Raw genomic sequence first — 17,230 nt, 5'->3', positions numbered from 1 at the left:
TTTAAGAAGACAGATTGTGACAGAAGCGCTGCAGATGGTCACTGAAATCTGGACTTATACCTTCTGTCTTTGATGCTCCATCTCACTTTCAGGTGTGTTCATGAGATAGTATTGAAGAACCTTCACCACTCTTGCTAACATTTTTGTTGTTCGCTTATTCATTTGAAGCCCATTTGAAATGTGGAAGGTGATGCTTACGTTATGCAATAGGTAAGCTTTTGTAATCTATAGTAGGAGGATTTTCCCAGTAGGCACTCAAAAATATGTGTACGTTACTAAGGTTTGGTGAAGCAGACTGACACTAGGAGTTGGCATAACTCAAGATTTGTGTCTAAAAATATGGAGGAACATAAGAGGGTTAAACCAAGCTGGCAGTCCTCGCACCGGAATCAAAGTCAAGAGCAGCGTTTCTAGCAGGACCAAAGTATACTTTTACAGCCACATACATTCAAACTTAAAGCCTACGTAAGACTGAAAGGAAAAAACCCAAAAAGATAAGAACAGGAGAAGGAAAGAAGAGGTCAGAAAAAGAAAATACGAGGACCGTATAAATAAACTCTAGTTGAAATCTGTTTTTTTCTCAGTGATATTAGTGCCATGGGTTGGCTGCGTCACGCTCAATACCGCTCTTGACTTCATATACCTAGTAGCATATTTGCTTCCAGAAACTATAGATTGACTGATTCCCATGTGAAAAATTCAGGGAGAGCCTGTGGGTTCCCACAACGATAATAATGAACTTCCATTGAAACTTCCTTCTTCCAATGAACTTCCTTCCAATGAACTTCCAATAAAACTTCCTTCCTTCCAACGAACTTCCTTCTTGACAATTGAAAACAAGGGAAGTTGTTCAGAAATGTACCTACTCCCATGCGGTTTTGGTCACTTTCTGTGTTTGTTCCTACTGCAGTACCTGAGTTATTTCATAGAGACTACTAGACTTTCTTCCATAGTAATAAATGCACAATATCTTGTGCAATTTGCTCCAAAGGGTTTTTTCCCTATAGTATGGTGCCATCTATCTATAATGTTAAGAGGACCTTAAAAAATGTGGGCATAATAAAAAAAACTGTAAGGAACTAACTTTCAAGAACTATTTCCTAATAAAGAAATTTTTTCAGTATAGGAAATTAGATGATAAAGGAAAAAGAAAATACAAATTAACAATAATCACATAATCCTGTTAACTCTCTGATTTATATCTCTCCAGTCATTTGCATGGGTATGTTTGTGTATAAATTCATCTATATTTATATATTCTTACAACAATAGAATTACACTGTATGTATATATACTTTTTCAATTTGCTTCTCTCCTTTTTTTTTTTTTTTTTTTTAACATTTATATAGTGCTTACTATGTGCTGGGTGCTATTCTAAGCACTTCACATATATATTCACTCATTTAGTCCTCACAATAACCATGTGAGATAATTACTATTATTTTCATCTTACCACTTGTGGAAACTGAGGCCTAGAGAGCTGGAATACATTCCCTGGCTCACACTGCTATTAAATGGCAGGGGCTGGGTTTGCACCCAGGCATTTTTGGCTCTAGAATCCACTCTTAACTACTATTTTCCATGTTAAATATTTTCTCACAACCATGGCTTTCAAACTTTAGCCTACATAAGACCTATCCAGGGAGTTTGTTTAAATACAGAATCTTGTACCCCTCTCCTAGACAATTTGATTCAGTAAGTTTGGGTCGGAGTCTAGGACCCTGTACTTTTTAATGAGCACCCACATGATTGTGTGTTAGATCAATAGATCACATTTTTAAGAGAAACCTATATAGAACATCAGTTTTTAAAACGAAACTTTACATTGAAACATACTTATAACATACGTATGTACAGGAAAATGCACACATCCTAAGTGTATAGACCAGTAAATTTTCACAAAGTGAATACACTCATGTAATTCTCCTCAGACCAAGATGTAGAATATTCCCAGTGCCTCATGCTCTTTCCCAACCACTGCGCCCCCAAAGGTAATTGCTATCCTGACTTCTATCACTGTCAGTTATAGAAATGGAGTCACACGGTATGTACTCTGGCTTCTTCAGTTCAACACTTTCTGTGATTCATCCACGCTGTAGCATGGGATAGTAGTCCATTTATTTTCTTTGCACTATAATATTCCATTGCATAAACAAACTATAATTTCTCCATTCAAAAAAAGAAACTGATTGACCAGTGCACTTACAGGGTCTGGCCCATGATTAGCGCTGAACACTAACTTTTTAGGGCTGTTTCTTTGTTCTTCTATTAACTACCTCACTTGGTGGTGACTGCCGTGTCCCCCTTGACCATGAGCTCTTTGTGGGCAGTTTTTATGCTCTCGATTGAAGCCCTGGGTGAAGTGCAGCATAGAACTTGGCACAAAACTGGCCCCTCCACACTTTCCTTTTGACTCTGAACCCTCATCTGTAAGACGGGAAGACTAGGTGTGGAGACCGCTGTCAAAGGAGATGCCTGGAAAGGGGCAGCCCTCCCTTGGTAGATGCTGACAGGCTCTCAGGACAACAGCCAGCAAGGATTCCCACTGTTTCAATGGTTCATTTTCACTCCCCCCCCCCCCCACATAAGAAGCCGACCCAGGCCCAGCACCCCCTGCGGACTTGAGTGTCAACTCCCTTTCTGGCCATTAATCTCTAAGGACCATGTGCATTAGCCCATCTTAAGAAACCCCAACTGGGCCCCAGTGGACCAGAAGTGGGTCTCGGGAAACCGTGCCACCGTAGCCAGCCAGAAGCTGAGTCTCCATGGTGTCCTAGTGCCCTCTTGGACCAGGTCCTGCAACGTGCCATCTGTGCACCAGCCAACCCTACGGTGGGGCTGTAGGGCATCATAGATGGTCACCATTTGAGAGGGACACTGGAGAGTGCCTCCTAACTAATGAGAGGTCAGGGGTGTTAATGGAGGCATGCTCACTAGAGAACTCCCCACCCCCAGCCCAAACTCTTGGGTGGGTTGGGAACAGCCCAGCTGGGTCCTTGAATAGTGAACTTGGGCAGCTGGCAGAGACCAAGTGTGCATGTGTGGTGGAGGGTGGGAGGTGGGGCAAGAGCACCTGCCCCGCCCCCCCAAACACACAGACTGTCCTTCAGTGATGACCATGCAGCTTTCCTAATGGAACACAATCGCTGAACTTGGTACATTTCAAGCACTTTAGCCTTCCAGGACACCAGACTGCTGATGAAAACCATCTTCCATGGGCGCCATGTTAATGAGAGGCCGAATTTCATATGCTTGCAAACTTTCCCCCCCGCCTCCTGCTGTATTACACCCCGCCTTCCCCCCTCAATAAAAGGTTGCATCAGAGAGAAAGAGAGAGAGATTTCCATAATTTATAGTATGGGCATTTCACTGGGGACAAGCGCTAATCTGTACTTACCGATACATTTAAGAAAATGCATCCTCCCGCAAGCCTGCACCATTTATGACTCTTGGCACAAACCGCAATACTCAGTCTTCAATTAAGGGACACCTTAGGGTTCATTATCACACAATCGCTCCCTGTGAACCATGCCAAATGCTGTTTTGGCACAGAGCTTGGAAGATGAATTAGAAGGAAGTCTTCTCTGTAATGCCCTCCCTAATTCCCATCCCATCATCAGCGTTTATGCCCTCCTCTTGCTCGACCCCCTCCTTCTTTTCAAGTGGCTTTTACTATTCAATTTCTCAACGTCAAACTCGATTCTCTAGAGGTGGAGTTAAAGATGCCCCATCTCCTTTTTGTCTTCCGGCTCTCAACAGGCCTCAGAATGGCTGCAGATGGGCTGCTCTCCACACCCCTTTTTGGCCTAAAGGAGCCACAGATGCTTTTTTTCCCCTCCTCTTAGAGCTTGGGGTAGAGAAAACGGACCAGAATTGGAAACACACACACACACACACACACACACACACACACACACACGAAGCATGAGCCATAAGGAGGGTTCTAAACAGGATCCTAACAGCACCGGGAATCTAAATGGAGAGACGATGCACGTGTAAAGCCAGCAGCGAAGGCAGGGCGTGTTCAAATATTAACGTAGAGAGCTTGGTACAAAGCCGGTGGCTGCTTCCATCCACAGGAGGGGAGGAAAGCAAGGAGTTGGAGGCAGATTTATTCCTAGTAGCCCTCTAGCCCAGGGCCTGCACTGTCATAGCATGTCCTGAAACTGCAGGACCCTCCAGGATTTAAATCTATTGGTAAGGACACCCCATTTTTGTTTCCTTAATGAAAACAAAACCAAATGAGCACATTTGCTGGCACTTACCAGCTCTCTCCCCAGCTCCCACAGCAGGAGCACAGGGCTGAGAACAAATGCCACCTATGACACAGCACAGGCTGAGTGCTGGGGACAGGGAACGGGTCACAGGTGGCAGCAGCCAGAGGGACACGTGCCAGGTGATGGTGGAAGGGGCGGCCAAGGCACCAGGCCAAGACCAGTTTAGGTGCGAGTTTCTTAGGCGGGCTGGGGAAGCAGGTGGAGGGGCGAGGGGGGAACCGTGCTGACTCAGTTACCGGAATGTGTGGATGATCAAAGCCTCTGCATTGGGACTCCCTTAAAGGAACCTTCCAGCTCCACTTCCGATGACAGCGCCTCTGCCCGAGGAAACTGTTACTGACTACTCCATGTCACGCCCACATCAAGAGACTGACAGGTGAGCTTAGATGTCACAGGTAAGGGGGGGCCGGCTGGCGGTAACCAAGGCTCTCAAGTCAAACTGTCAAATTATACATTAAAATAAAATTAGCTTAATGAAGTAGCCAGCAATCTAGGTTGTGCGCCAACTAAGTCAGGCTGATGCAGCGCAGCAAGGCAATCGGCTAAGAACGGCAAGAACTCTCGCTTTTTGCTTTTTATTTCAGGTGACAGCAGGCAGGGGCTGGGAGTCGTGGGGTTCAGGGATGGGGGGGGGGCACAAGTGAATGGAAAGCAAACAGACTAAAAATACTTCGCCCACAAGATGACTCGTGGAAATTTTATTATATAGAGTGTAAAATGAATTGCCAGTCAAATAAAAAGAACACTTTTTCTTTTAAAACAACATGCATAACATTTTTCCAACTGCCTTTTTTAATAGTTAGACATTTCAAGCATTATAAGGAAAATAAGGAGAAAAAAACCAGAAATGGTAACTTCAGTACATTTCAAACGGAATGTCCCTCAGGTCAATTAAAAATGCAAGAAAAAATAGCTTCAATTCCGTTTTTCTTTCCTTTAAAAATACATGTTATCTGTACAAGAAACCACTACAGTAAACATTGGAAATCATATTATCCCTTTTATTAAATCAAAATTATTTAATTCATAATTGTGGTTAATACTAGATTTGTTTATTCATCTAGTTAATTTGACAAATATTAAAAATATTTAAAAGAAAAAGCAAAGAACGCTTTGCAATTAAAAATAGTTACTACATTTTTATGCGTTTTAATGTTCCACAGTGTTTGTTAAAAGTTATATCGAATTTCTTTTTAATATTAAAAATAACAGTATTTATATTTCTGAGAGAATAGAGAAAGGTTTTTTGTTTTGTTTTTAAAACAAGCTTGGAGGTCTTAGATACACAATTGCAACCGGTAATGGAGACATGAAAAAAACGTATGCTAAACACATGAACACATTTTTATATTACCCTCTAGAACTCTAGAAATTATACAAACCCTATAAAATGTCCCTCCCAATCCCCGTTGGACAGCAATACAATTACCTGTCTCAATTCAGAATTCACATAATTAATTACAATACATAGTAGTTGTTTTTTTAAAAAATGCAATAAAACCAGACAGCCAAGATACAAGAAATTAGAAGTAAAACATTTAATGAATTTACACATTTAAGAATATTTAAATACTGTTTAAAAATTTTTAAAAAGAATTTGTTACATACCACCTAAGACTTCCAAGCCATTTTCTGTTGCAACAGAAAAAACTGTAAATAAAACGACACGCAAAAAAAAAGAAACGGAACAAAACACACCATGTTGAAATGTCACTGCTCTGAGGCATTCTGGTGCCTGAATTTGCAGGTATTGCTCCAAAAAGAATCCCAGAGCTTCCACATTTGAAATAACAAAAATAATGAAACAAAATTACCAGCAATTTTTAGTAACTAATTTTCCGATTTTTAGAAAAATTCTGTTAATCTAAATATAGTGTTTCACAGAATAAAACAAAGGTTCTTCATCAAAAGGTTTGCAAATCTAAAAACCTCTGTTACAAACAGGTTTCCGCTCACAATGATTTCGGGGTGGGGGGGAGCCGCAGGTCACTTGTCCTACTGTTCCTGTGGAAGGAAGGGGAGAAGTCAGCCTGTGGTGGCACTCTTGGTGCTTGTGTTGTCTGGGGCTCTGTCAGCAGGAGGTGACAGGTCACCCTGTGCCCTCTGGCTCCACAAACCAGCCAGTGTCTCAGCACTTTCCCCGGCCTCCCCTCCCATCAGGGGCTCTGGCCCAGACAAAACCTCTCTTGAACAGGAGGCCCTGGGGCGTCTCTTTTCTAGGGAGACGGGGTGGGGAGAAGGGAGTGATACTTCTGTCACCACCAGCCGGGACACCCGTTTCTACTGGGCCTAGGCACAGATGGCCACTGTGGCAGTGAGGTGGCCCACCAGCATTAGGTCCAGGGCCTCAGGTCACCTGGAATATGCCAGTGGGATCATTGGGCCCCCTTCCCCACAATAGGAAATCCGTCTTTGGCCTCTGATTGGACAGAGCCCTCCAGGTTTCTATGCAGGACGGAGAAGATCTGGCACCCTGCCCTGCCAGCTCTCAGAGGGTGTGGACTGGCCTGTTTCCTCCGCTCCCCCATGACTGCGGGGGCGAGGGTGACAGCCTGGCCACACCACTCTGCAAGAGCAGTCACGGGCGTGAGCTCCACATTTCCCTCCTCGCAGTGCCAAGCCTGCCCAGCCATCGAAGCTTGGCTCTCTCCTGTATAGTTGGGGAAACTGAGTGCCACTCAGCACTGTGGCCTGTGGCCTGGACTTGAGGGAAGATCAGGCACTTCCTTGGAGGAATTCCTCTCCCACTTGCGCCCAATCTTGTTCACCCTGGGAGAGCGGGCCAAGGTGGTTGCAGCTGGGTTCTCAGCAGGCAGCGGCCATGCCGAGGGGCACTGGGGCCCGAGCTGTCCACCAGGCACACGCAGCAGACAGCAGAGGGGTTACGGCTGGTCTGGGAAGTCTCGGCAGTGCTGGGATCAGCTACGCACCTGGCTGTGGGCCTGAGCTTGCCCTAACGTCTGCCCGTAGAAAGCGACCTGCTGTCTGTAGTATTCCGCCCAGGCCATTGTGTAGTCCGGTGGGGAGCTGGCCTGAGGAGCAGCACTGGCAGCGTGACCTGATGGACGAAGGCAAAAACGGGGTTATAAGGAGTGGGGACGCACTTAGGGGAAGCGATGGGTGCCTGGAGGGATCCCTTCCCGAAGGCTCTGAGGCATCGTAACCAGCGGCTGACGCTCCCCCTGGACGCCAGTGAGGCGCCGCCCAAGTGCTCGCTGCAAAGAGTGCGGTTAGCCTTTTGCTGCTGGTCCCCGCTCCGCCCTACAGGGCCTTCAGAAGCATCTTCTCTGCGAATTCACAGGCTTTGCGTCTGCCTGCCCGCCCAGTCAGGGCCCAGTGCGGGCAGGGGAGCACCTGGCTCGGGCACGTGCGTGCGTGCAGGTGCGCAGGGTGCCGCCCCCACAGAGGGCTGGAAATTCAGGCCCACGTGTGTCTGGGAGCCTGGATTGGGGGGGGTCTGGGGAAGACCCGACATTTGGACTTTTGCCAGGCGCTCCAGGTGACAATGACCTCCCGGCCCCTGGCACCAATGAGGATTCCAAAGACCAGCGCTTCCAACCACAAGTAACACCCTGCAGACTCAGCCCCGAGCCCCTCTCCCCACACATGCGCACGCCAGGCTCAGCAGGACGGGCTCAGTACATGGAGGACTTAGTACTGACTTGCAATGATTCACCTGGATTTTTTTAGTTCACAGTTTTCCTCCTTTTAAAAAAAGGCCGGTTTGGTTTCTGGTAGTTAAGAAAATGAGCTAACTGTAGAAGAAAAGCGAACACCTCAGCACCCATTCCAACTTTAGACCCTGCATTCCACCATCTTTTCTCTTCACCTGCCTTCAAATGGCCAAAAAGAGCCGGGCAGTGGCAAGACAGGGAGGAGGACACCAGCTGGTCTGCGTCCTGGCCACGCAGTGTTAAGGGGACTGGGACAGCGGTCCCCAGCCCCCCAGTTGAGGTGCCAGCCCACCTCCAGGCCCTCTGGGGCCCAGAAGCAGAAGGGGAGGATGAGGGAAAGACAAACTGCCACACCACGTCTCCTCTGACAGACGCAGGGGCAGCGAGAGACAAAGGTGTGCATCGACACTGAGTCACGGGGCCAGCGTTAAAGAGAAACGGTGGCAGGGAGGCTCGGACAGTGAAGTCTACAGGCTTGGGGCTCTGAGCGGGCCTGCTCGGTGGGAAGGCCAGTGCACTCACTCTGTTTTTTGTAATAGTCTTCCCAGGCCTTGCTGTAGTCGGGCTGGCTGCTCTGCGGCTGGCTCTGTTGGCCTGTGCGAAGAACACAAAAGCAGTCAGGCCCCCAGCCTGGCCACTCCAGGCCCTGCTCTGACTCCCTCGCTCACTAGCCCCTGGGCCACACACCTCTGAAGCCCGCCCCCGGCTCCGTGGCCTGGGAAGAAGGTGGCAGCAGGCTGGTCATGGAGGTGACATGTCAACACCCAAGAGGGCCTCCACCCAGGTTGGGGTGGCTGGAGGGGTGGGGGGTTGGCGATGCAACTAAGATCCCTGAGATGCTGGGAGGACTGTGCCAACTGCTGCCCCTCAAGGACGTCCATCGGAACAGGCTCGACCCCCTTCAGATGGGGCTGCAGCTGCGGGGGAACAGAGCCCCGGGGGCCAGACTACCGTCTAGGTCCCTGGATCAGCCTTCAAATGGAACAGAGTCCAAATGGCACTGAGCACTCTTCACCTGGCCCCTTCTGTTCAGAGACTGATGGCTTCCCCTCTGGACAAACAGTGTAGCAAACACGTGGGAACTGTCCAGAGTGTGCTCAAGGTGATGACAGAAAGACGAGGTCCACACAGTGAGGGGCTGATGGCGGCAGCACGCACCCGACACAATCTAGCCTCCTGCCGTTTGGGGCAGGAGCAGGGGAAAGGATGCGTGGCTTGCTCCCGCCCTCCTCGTCCAAGCATACACCGGGCGGCGTTCTCTATGTGGCACGGGCAGGAGAGATGAGGTGGGGGGAGGAGGAGAGCAGCCGCCGCCTGCCCAGGAGCATAATGAGGGTTAAAAGACAACTGGCGACACATGGGGACCTTGCTCCCTGCCGAGGTCAGGCTGGCTGCGTGCCCACCCGCTCAGGCCCCTTCAACGTCTCCTGTTAGAATCAGGCTGCAGCAGCAAGGACATGCCAGCAGACACATTTCACAGCAAAATGTTCTCCGTGCTAGTTAATAAAGACTGCGAGGACGAGCACAGGCTGGGTGTGGGGCTGGGGAAAGAAACGAGGTGGGGGCAAGCAAGGGAGAAGAGCCTGCCCTCCTTCCACCAGCGCCGGCCGGGACTCGGGCCGGCACACTAACAGCAGAAGGACCTGGTTTTGGGGAGGGCTAGGAGTGAGGGATGTGGGCAGCAAGAACTCGTCGCTCAGACACGGAAGGAGGGTGTGGGCAAGCAGGAGTTTTCTTCCAAACAAGATTTCACTGACCAAAACCAATTTTCAATTTCTAAATCTCCCGAATAAACCAACAAAGCTCAAGACCAGTGGTGAGCGGGCAAAGACCCAGGCGTTCCTGTGTCTCCTTAGTCACCCGGTGTGCATGAGCTGTCTGGGCTGCAGGCGGGTGGGCCTCTCCAGGACCATGCCCCCCAGAGCGTCAATGAAATGACGGGTACTCCCCACAGTCTAGGGCCTCTCACAGGTCCTGTACCGGACAATGGGACAAATGGGAACTCGACCAGCTCACCTCTCGTCTTGGGGGCACCCTCCAATCAGAACAGGAGGAAACAAAACACAGGCAGGGTCCAGGATACAGTGTCCAGTGAAATGGGGTGTACAATCTAGGTGGTGTGTGGGTGTTCATGAACTTTAAAATATTCTACACGTTTAAGACCATTCATAAGGAAATATTGGGGAAGGAAAATGTCAACCATTCAATGTCCGAGCTCGCAGCTACTTTGGAAACCCTTCATTTCACAGCCGACAACACTGGATACCACAGGAGGGGAGTGGGCCTGATGTTGCACAGCCCTGGCCTCCGGACCCCGTGGGTGGTCCTCTAGCTGTGACCTTCACCAGGGTCCTGGGGCAGGGCTGCTCGGCCAGCACTCTGCTCAAGGGGGAAGCGCGCTAGGCCCCAGGCTCAGTGCCCATGAGCAAGATTGCGACAATGGTCCTGCAGCCTCGGGCGCAGGCAGGACAATGCACCTAATGACCGCCTTCCCAACACAGCGGGCCCTCCACAGGGTCAGAACAACCGGAGGTCAGGTGTCCGTTTTGTTTCTTTGCAGGCCTTGCAAGACGGGCCCCACCAGCAATAAACTCCAGAACGAGTCCTAAGGCGAACGTGGGGGCTGGAGAGTAGGGAGCAGGTTTGGTTCCACCAGATCGTCTGTTCTCTTTTACAACCAGTTTTCTCAGTGAGGTGTCCCTCAGCAGAGCTCATTTGCTAATTTGCGTTTTCCGAAAAGCTCAGAAAACAGAAAGAACCCCTTTCTAAGATCGTGCTGGAGACAAGAGGGAGCCGGTCACCTTGAGACCAGAGGAGAGGAGTGGGAAGGGTAGCCAGCAGGCAGGGACAGCCCAGGAGGACACAGGGTGAGGGGGAAGAGCTGTGGGCGGGAGGGAGCAGACGGCCTCGGCCTCGGGTCAAACCACACCCTCCAACGGCCACAGGCGTTTCTGACCCATTCTTGGAAAAGAAGTGACAGAAGTCTACAGCTCCGAGAAGGACAGAGTCAATGGGAAAGAGAGGACTGAGAAGCTGGGCCAGGAGAGCCAGCCCCTCCGCCCTGCCCAGCTGGAGGCTGGTGCCACTTCCACAGAAACCTCCTTCTGCACGTGGGCATCTCCCAGCTCACGTGGGGCCTGCTGAGGGCTCCCGATGCCTCTGGGGAGGGGCATCCTGGGTCTGTTGGGGCCCAGCAGCCCCTCAGGCCCTTCCTGGGGGTGTGCACAGTCCCACCCCCTCCAGAGAGACTTACTTGGGACTTGCTGTGCAGGCTGCTGCCACGCCTGGTAGGTGCTGCCCCAGCCCTGGGTCAGAAAAGCCGGAGGACCACTGTGGAGAACAAGAGTCACTTGTTCCAGTGGGGGTCACATCCCCTCCGCACCTGGGCCCACCTCCCGCCACCCGTCATCTGTTTCTTCACTGCTCACACCCCCACCCCAGGCAATGGTCCCCGCTGACAGTGGCCAGCTGGCCCGACCCTAGTCCTGACTGAGAACCCCCTGGACGGAGTAAGAGCAGGTCACTCACCTCACAGGGGTGCTGTGGGGGTTTCCATTCACTTTAGCAGCAATGTTGGGGAAGCAGCCTGAGCTCCTTGGAGGAAAGGCGCTGAAAGAATGTGAAAAACAAAGAAAGACCAAGAGCTGAGGACCCAAGGACGAAAAAGCTTTTGCCAAAACCTCCGCTCCCCCAGTCCCAGGGCGTTGCACACTGCTGGGGATGCCGGGCAGTGACAAGGAGACCCTCTGCCCCCTGGGAAGGCTCTCAGCCCTGCACTGGTCAGTGAGCTATGGCCAGGCCAGAGGGTGACGGGTAAAGATGAGTCATGTCCACCCCCAGAATTCCAGGCTTGGGCAGCACTCCCTGGAAGGAGCTGGAAAGGAGGACCCCTTGGGGGCTGGGGGGGGAGGGAGGGGGGTTCTCCCAGGTGAGACGGATGCAGAAGACTCACTTCTGATGGGGAGCCGCAGGCGGCTGGCTGAAGGGGCTCTGTCCAAAGGCTCCAGGTGCTCCCAGACTGGTCCCCTGTCGCGGCACAAAAGGACTGTCACTTCCTGTGGGATGCACCCCTGCCCTCTGCCCGGCCCCCCGAGGCACACCACAGCGTTTGGGGAGCCAGGGAAGTGAAGACGCCCTGCAGCCCTTGCACTAGCCTTCCTCCCCACAGCAGACCTGATCTGAGAAGTGGCTTCTACCCTCGAGTGACCAACACCACCACACAGCCAATACTGGCACCACCACATCTGCCCTAGCATGTCACCCTGGGGGTAGGGACCAACCTGCTTGACTCTCCCGTCAATTTAGGCTGGCCCACGGCTCTTTCTGCCATTCTACGTCCCCTTGGAGGTGAGCAGTGGCCAATCTGTCCTCCATCAACACTCCCTTTCTTTATCTGCTTTGAGGTGCCTGAAACTAAAGCCAGAGTCAATGAAAGCTGCCTGCAGGGCTGGCCGCCAGGGCAATGCCAGCGGGAGTCCCGGGACCGTGCTGGGGAAAAGGCTGCCGCCCCAGCTGCTCATCTAAGCTTGCCGGGGACATGGCTCTGGGGCCTGAGCTGCGCAGGCCTTGGTGGGTTCTGCCCGAGGTTTCCTCATCATGTCTGGGCCTGGCCCTGGTAACCCTGGGCCACAATCTTCCCCTCGGCAAAGTGGGAGGGGGTGCGCTCACATGATGTGAGGACTGAAAGGCACAGGAAATACAAGGTTCTGGGGAAAAAGAGGTACCTTGGACATCCACCAGAAAATCCAGCTATTAGTAAGCTGGTGGGGAAAGGACCTTGTACGTACGCCAACTTTCTCATCTATGAGATGTCTGGCCACCTCGATCTGTTGAGGAATCCCCCTGATGGTGAATATTCGCAGGTTGGGGTCGGTGTTGGGAGGGGGGTTCCGCTGAAGCTCCACGTGGGCTCCTGACTGCTGGTTTATGCTTTTGATGTTCTCACCCCCTGCAGGCAGGAGGACACAAGACAGAAGAGTAAGTGGCAACAGTGGCAAGCCGCAGCGTCTCACAGCACTCTGCTGCGGAAGAGGAGGGAGGGTCTTTTCTGCATCCTAGCACTCGCCCGGGAGAACAGAGAGGTCCTCTGTTTACTTTAAGCTGGCTCTAACAGAAACCAGGGCTCACTCATTTGCAAAACCAGCTTTAGGATGTGAAGCTGGTCCTTCTCTTTGAGCCAGGATGAGGCCACAGACACCACGTGGCACCTGCTGGTTTTTCTCTCCGAGGCCTCTGCAGAGGCCCGAGCTCAGCCCTTGGCCAGTGCCGCACCCAGCCCAGCGCGAGGCCTCAGCCCGGGAAGGCACTCCATTCCATCCTTCTCAGCACAAGAACAGCGACCTGATGGCCCCTCCGCGGCACAAAGGGGGCCACCGCCCTGCTGCTCTCCCTCCCTCCACAGGTCACACTGACGGCCACAGGACCCAACAATGCCCGGAGCCCACTTGGGCCTTTAATAGCCCATCCTGTCACTTCTCAAGTCCCAGCCTCCTCTGTGGGGGGGACAGGTCTAGACAGAGAGGCAGCCAGAGGATGGGGGTCACAGAGGCCTGGGTGGAGCCAGGCTAATGAAAATTTAGTTGGAGTCTTTGAAAAACCTGTGAGAGTCCCAGTCTCTTAATGAAATTTGTGTAACAAAAGCCCCACCAGTGTAACAATGGTTTGATTCTTCTTTTGAAATTTCACAGAACTTACAGATCAGCTCTGCTCAATTATGCGGGGCAGCCAGAATACAAGGAAAACTCGTAGCACGAAGTTTTGCAAAACTGGAAAAAGACAATCTGTGGGAAATCCGGTCCAGGGGACCAGAGAGCCCCAAATGATCAAAAGCAATGACTAAAGGCCAGTCTCTGTGTCACCCCTCCCCGCCCCGAGTCAAAACTACCCTCCTATGACATTTGTCATTTTCTTTTCACGAGTCCACAATCCTCCACTCTAACCTTCCCTCCACCTCCACGGCAGGAAGATGCAGCTGAACAGCCCGTCAAGGGGGAGGCGAGAGGGGACACCCTGTCCTCACAGCGGGACTCTACAAGCATCAAGAAACAGAGGTTGTGCCCAGCTGTCCGTCCAGCTGTCCTTCCTGAAGACGGCGCGAGTGGTTGCACTATGGGAAGAAACTGGAGACTGAGGGCATTCGGATAAAGCTTTGTTCAGCGGCGGCTTGGATGGCATTCTCAGTTTAGTTAGGGAAGTTTGAAATTTAAAAGCAAATTAAAAAGAAAAAAACAACAAAAAAGCACAACTCAGCAGAACAAAGTTTCGTGTGCAAGATATTCTTCAAGTTCTGCAACAGTTTGAGCAAAGTGTCCCTACATGTCCTACCTCCAGCAAACACGCTTGTCTTGGGGACAGCACTGACCAATGAGAAAGTCCCAAGCCAGTACCTATTGCTCTTCATTCACAGACAGTGAATTTTCTCTTCTTCACACAGTGAAAAATGAGCAACTTCGCTCCTCAGCAACAGCGTTTTGGGGGAGCAGTGGGGAGCCAAGACTCAACACAGACCTTTCCACCACGCGCCCAGCCTCCACCCTTGGAACACACCCGCAGGCCCCAGACGAGCCCCTCCATTCATTGGGCACTTGGCTCAGCAGCCACAGCCCCTCTCCCCCGAGGCCTTGAAGGCATGCTAATAAGGTGAGGGGGCCCCACAAAACTGCACGGGGCCGGAAGGAGTTAATTTAAGTTCATCTTCCTTCAAAATGAGGTCACCAGCTTGGCACATGGTGGCTGTCTACAGACTCATTCAGCAGCCTGCTCCATTCTTCCACCTGATGGGGGGCAGAAGCGACCCACCAGTGGCCCCCCGGCTGGACGTGAAATCGTAAAGCAATTAATCAAACCTGCTAAAAGGCCTGGCTGACAAGAGCAGGGCTGGCCACACTATCTGTCACTATTGCTGTATTTATCATGGAAATCCAGCAGGGGCCCGGGAGGCGCAGCGTCTGTGCGACGGCTGGAGCCTGGGGAGCAGGGCCCGACTGCATGTGGCTCCCTCGCCCTCGCTCCCCCTCACCCACGCGCCTTTCCCAAGGAGGAGGCATGCGTCATGCCAGCTCTTTTTGGGGCAGGGTAAGTACAGAAATCCCCCGCCCCCCGCCAATAAAACTTTTCCTCGGCTTCTCAAGGTTGCGGCCAGAGTCACTGCTTCCTCTGGGAATCACGCAGATGACAAGCTACGAGAGAATGTCCTGTGAACACCGAGGTTTCACTGACTGTGGGACTGTCACAGTGGGGACGGCCAGGCTCTGCCAGTGGCTAGAGACACACTTTCACATGAAAACCTAGTGGTCAAAACGGTTCTCACAGGGCAAACGGTTCTCACAAGACTCTCAACCTACAGGCATCACGGGGATTTACTGTCACGGCAGCCACGCTGCCGGCTGGGGAGTGGGTCTGACCCATCCCAGCATTTGGGCGGCTAACAACATCCATTACACACCCATCAGCACGGACACCCTGCTGGAGAATTAAAACCAACCCACACTGCTCCGATCACCTCTGAGAGGTTAATAATCTGAAACCGACACAGATACAGGAGAGAAACGCTGTGAAAGAGCGTGAGAAACACAGTGTCACAGGCAGGGCTGATTCTGGGAGGTGAGTGACAGGGTCAGGAGGAGGAACTCCCATCCAGGCCCCTCGTGAGGATGTGCTGTGGTGGCCTCAGTGTGTGTTGGTGGGGACATCCCCAAATCACGTTGCATGGAATACTAGCAGCCCCTGACAACTAAGAGATGCCTGGCGATCACAGAAATTGGAGAAACTCTGGGGATAAGGCTGATTTTTATTTACTCAAATACGAGACCCAATGCCAAGTGCAAGTTTCCTGCCGCAGCGGGGCTTTGCTTGGAGCCCACAGAAGCTGAGCCTGCAGCCGGGGAGGGGCCCCAGGAGCCACAGTCCCCTCTCCGCGGCTCCTCTTGGCCCCAAGGCCGGCCCAGATGAAAGAGCCACAATGGCCTAGAAATCTGCCTTGCTTCTCACTGAGGGGTGCAAAGGAGCCCCACCAGCCCTTAACGAGGGTTTCTACCTAATGTTTTCTAAAATGCCTAGAAACAACAAATCAATTTTTATTTTCCTCCACAGGGTGTCTGTTACTCATGGTGAATGTGTTGAAAGTATAAAAACCATTTTCACATGTTGTGTCAATAAAGACCAAATCCCCAAATCCACTGAGGAAAAAAGTGACATAACTTCTCAGAAAGCAGTCTTCACTTGAGGAAATTATCTTAACTGTTCCTCCGAGTTCCTCAGAGGTGAGTTCATTACTAAGCAGCCGACTGACAAACATTCAGAGGCAGACATTCAGCCTGTGCCAGGCGCCTTTTCAACAACTAAGCCGCTTAATGGGCAGTGGGACTTATCGCCTGTCCGTACGCTGTGCCCTCATTCACGAGAAGCCCCATGCAAAGCAGGGCTTTTGCACAAGGGCGCGGCTGCCACGACCTGGCACCTTCAGTCAAGGGCAGCAAACAGACTTGACTTTGTGCCCCAGAGGTACTGTATGTGACCTGTCTGCTCTCAGGTGAAACAGTTGGCGGGGCGGGGGGGGGGGGGGGGCGGGGGGCCGGACGGGAAGCCAGCAGCAGCCTCTTACCTTTGCCGATGACGAGGCCACACTTATCCGCGGGCACTGTGTATGTTATCTCCTGGATTCCACCAGGGGTACCCACACTCCAGTCGCCACGGCCACGACCTCTTCCTCTGGCTACTGCGAGGCCTCCAAAGCCATCTCTTTCCTGGGAAGGAAGCAAAGCTCAAGTGAAGATTTCTGCCACTGCCACCAGCACCACTTTCCATCTCCAGGGAGGAGGTTAAGTGACAGGTTGTAATCAACGCCACACATCAGAACCTGAGGTCCTTTCCACATTTCAGATTCTAAAGTGCTCTTTAAAACCAGAATTAACACAAATCACAGGCGTCTTCAAGGAGGACACATGCAGATAAACACGTGGTTGCGTAAACAGCACAAATAGCCCCAACTAAAACAGGCAGCCAGATATAAACTCCTAGGCCTGAAGCCCAAGGATCTTCCCTGGAGTTGGCAGTGCTGGGCACTCCTCCCAGGTGTAGGAGTTGGTTTTCTTCTCAATGCTGGCTGAGGCTGTGCTCTCCTGGGGCTGACACATACTGGGCCTACCAGAAGCCAGACATTAGATGCTGAAAAGCTACGGGCCTTTGAAAGTGTCACATAAGTGGCAATGTATGACTTCTGACACTCCCCTGACCAGGCTCCCATAAAGAACAATTCGGACACTGCTCTATGAGTCAGAA

General features: G+C 51.5%; 1 protein-coding gene across 4 annotated transcripts in view; it reads right to left on the bottom strand.

The window, feature by feature from the left end:
• Positions 1-4,944: 4,944 nt before the first annotated feature.
• The window catches only part of FUBP3 (far upstream element binding protein 3), a 49,175-nt gene continuing 36,889 nt past the window's right edge, over positions 4,945-17,230 (bottom strand). For 3 of the 4 annotated variants that reach the window (XM_019728855.2, XM_019728856.2, XM_074331184.1), the window contains 8 exons: positions 16,554-16,695; positions 12,739-12,899; positions 11,904-11,977; positions 11,480-11,560; positions 11,205-11,281; positions 8,474-8,545; positions 7,208-7,335; positions 4,945-6,281 (listed from right to left, as the gene is read on the bottom strand). In XM_019728855.2, the coding sequence (XP_019584414.1) occupies positions 6,273-6,281; positions 7,208-7,335; positions 8,474-8,545; positions 11,205-11,281; positions 11,480-11,560; positions 11,904-11,977; positions 12,739-12,899; positions 16,554-16,695 (744 nt within the window). In that variant the 3' untranslated portion in view covers positions 4,945-6,272. The remainder of the gene's footprint in view (positions 6,282-7,207; positions 7,336-8,473; positions 8,546-11,204; positions 11,282-11,479; positions 11,561-11,903; positions 11,978-12,738; positions 12,900-16,553; positions 16,696-17,230) is intronic. The other variant, XM_019728858.2, reaches the window with a different exon arrangement.

Source organism: Rhinolophus sinicus, linkage group LG04 (assembly GCF_036562045.2).
Source record: "Rhinolophus sinicus isolate RSC01 linkage group LG04, ASM3656204v1, whole genome shotgun sequence".
NCBI classification, from domain to species: Eukaryota; Metazoa; Chordata; class Mammalia; order Chiroptera; family Rhinolophidae; genus Rhinolophus; species Rhinolophus sinicus.
Note: the sequence above shows the minus strand (reverse complement) of the source record. Positions and strands in the feature narration are given on the sequence as shown.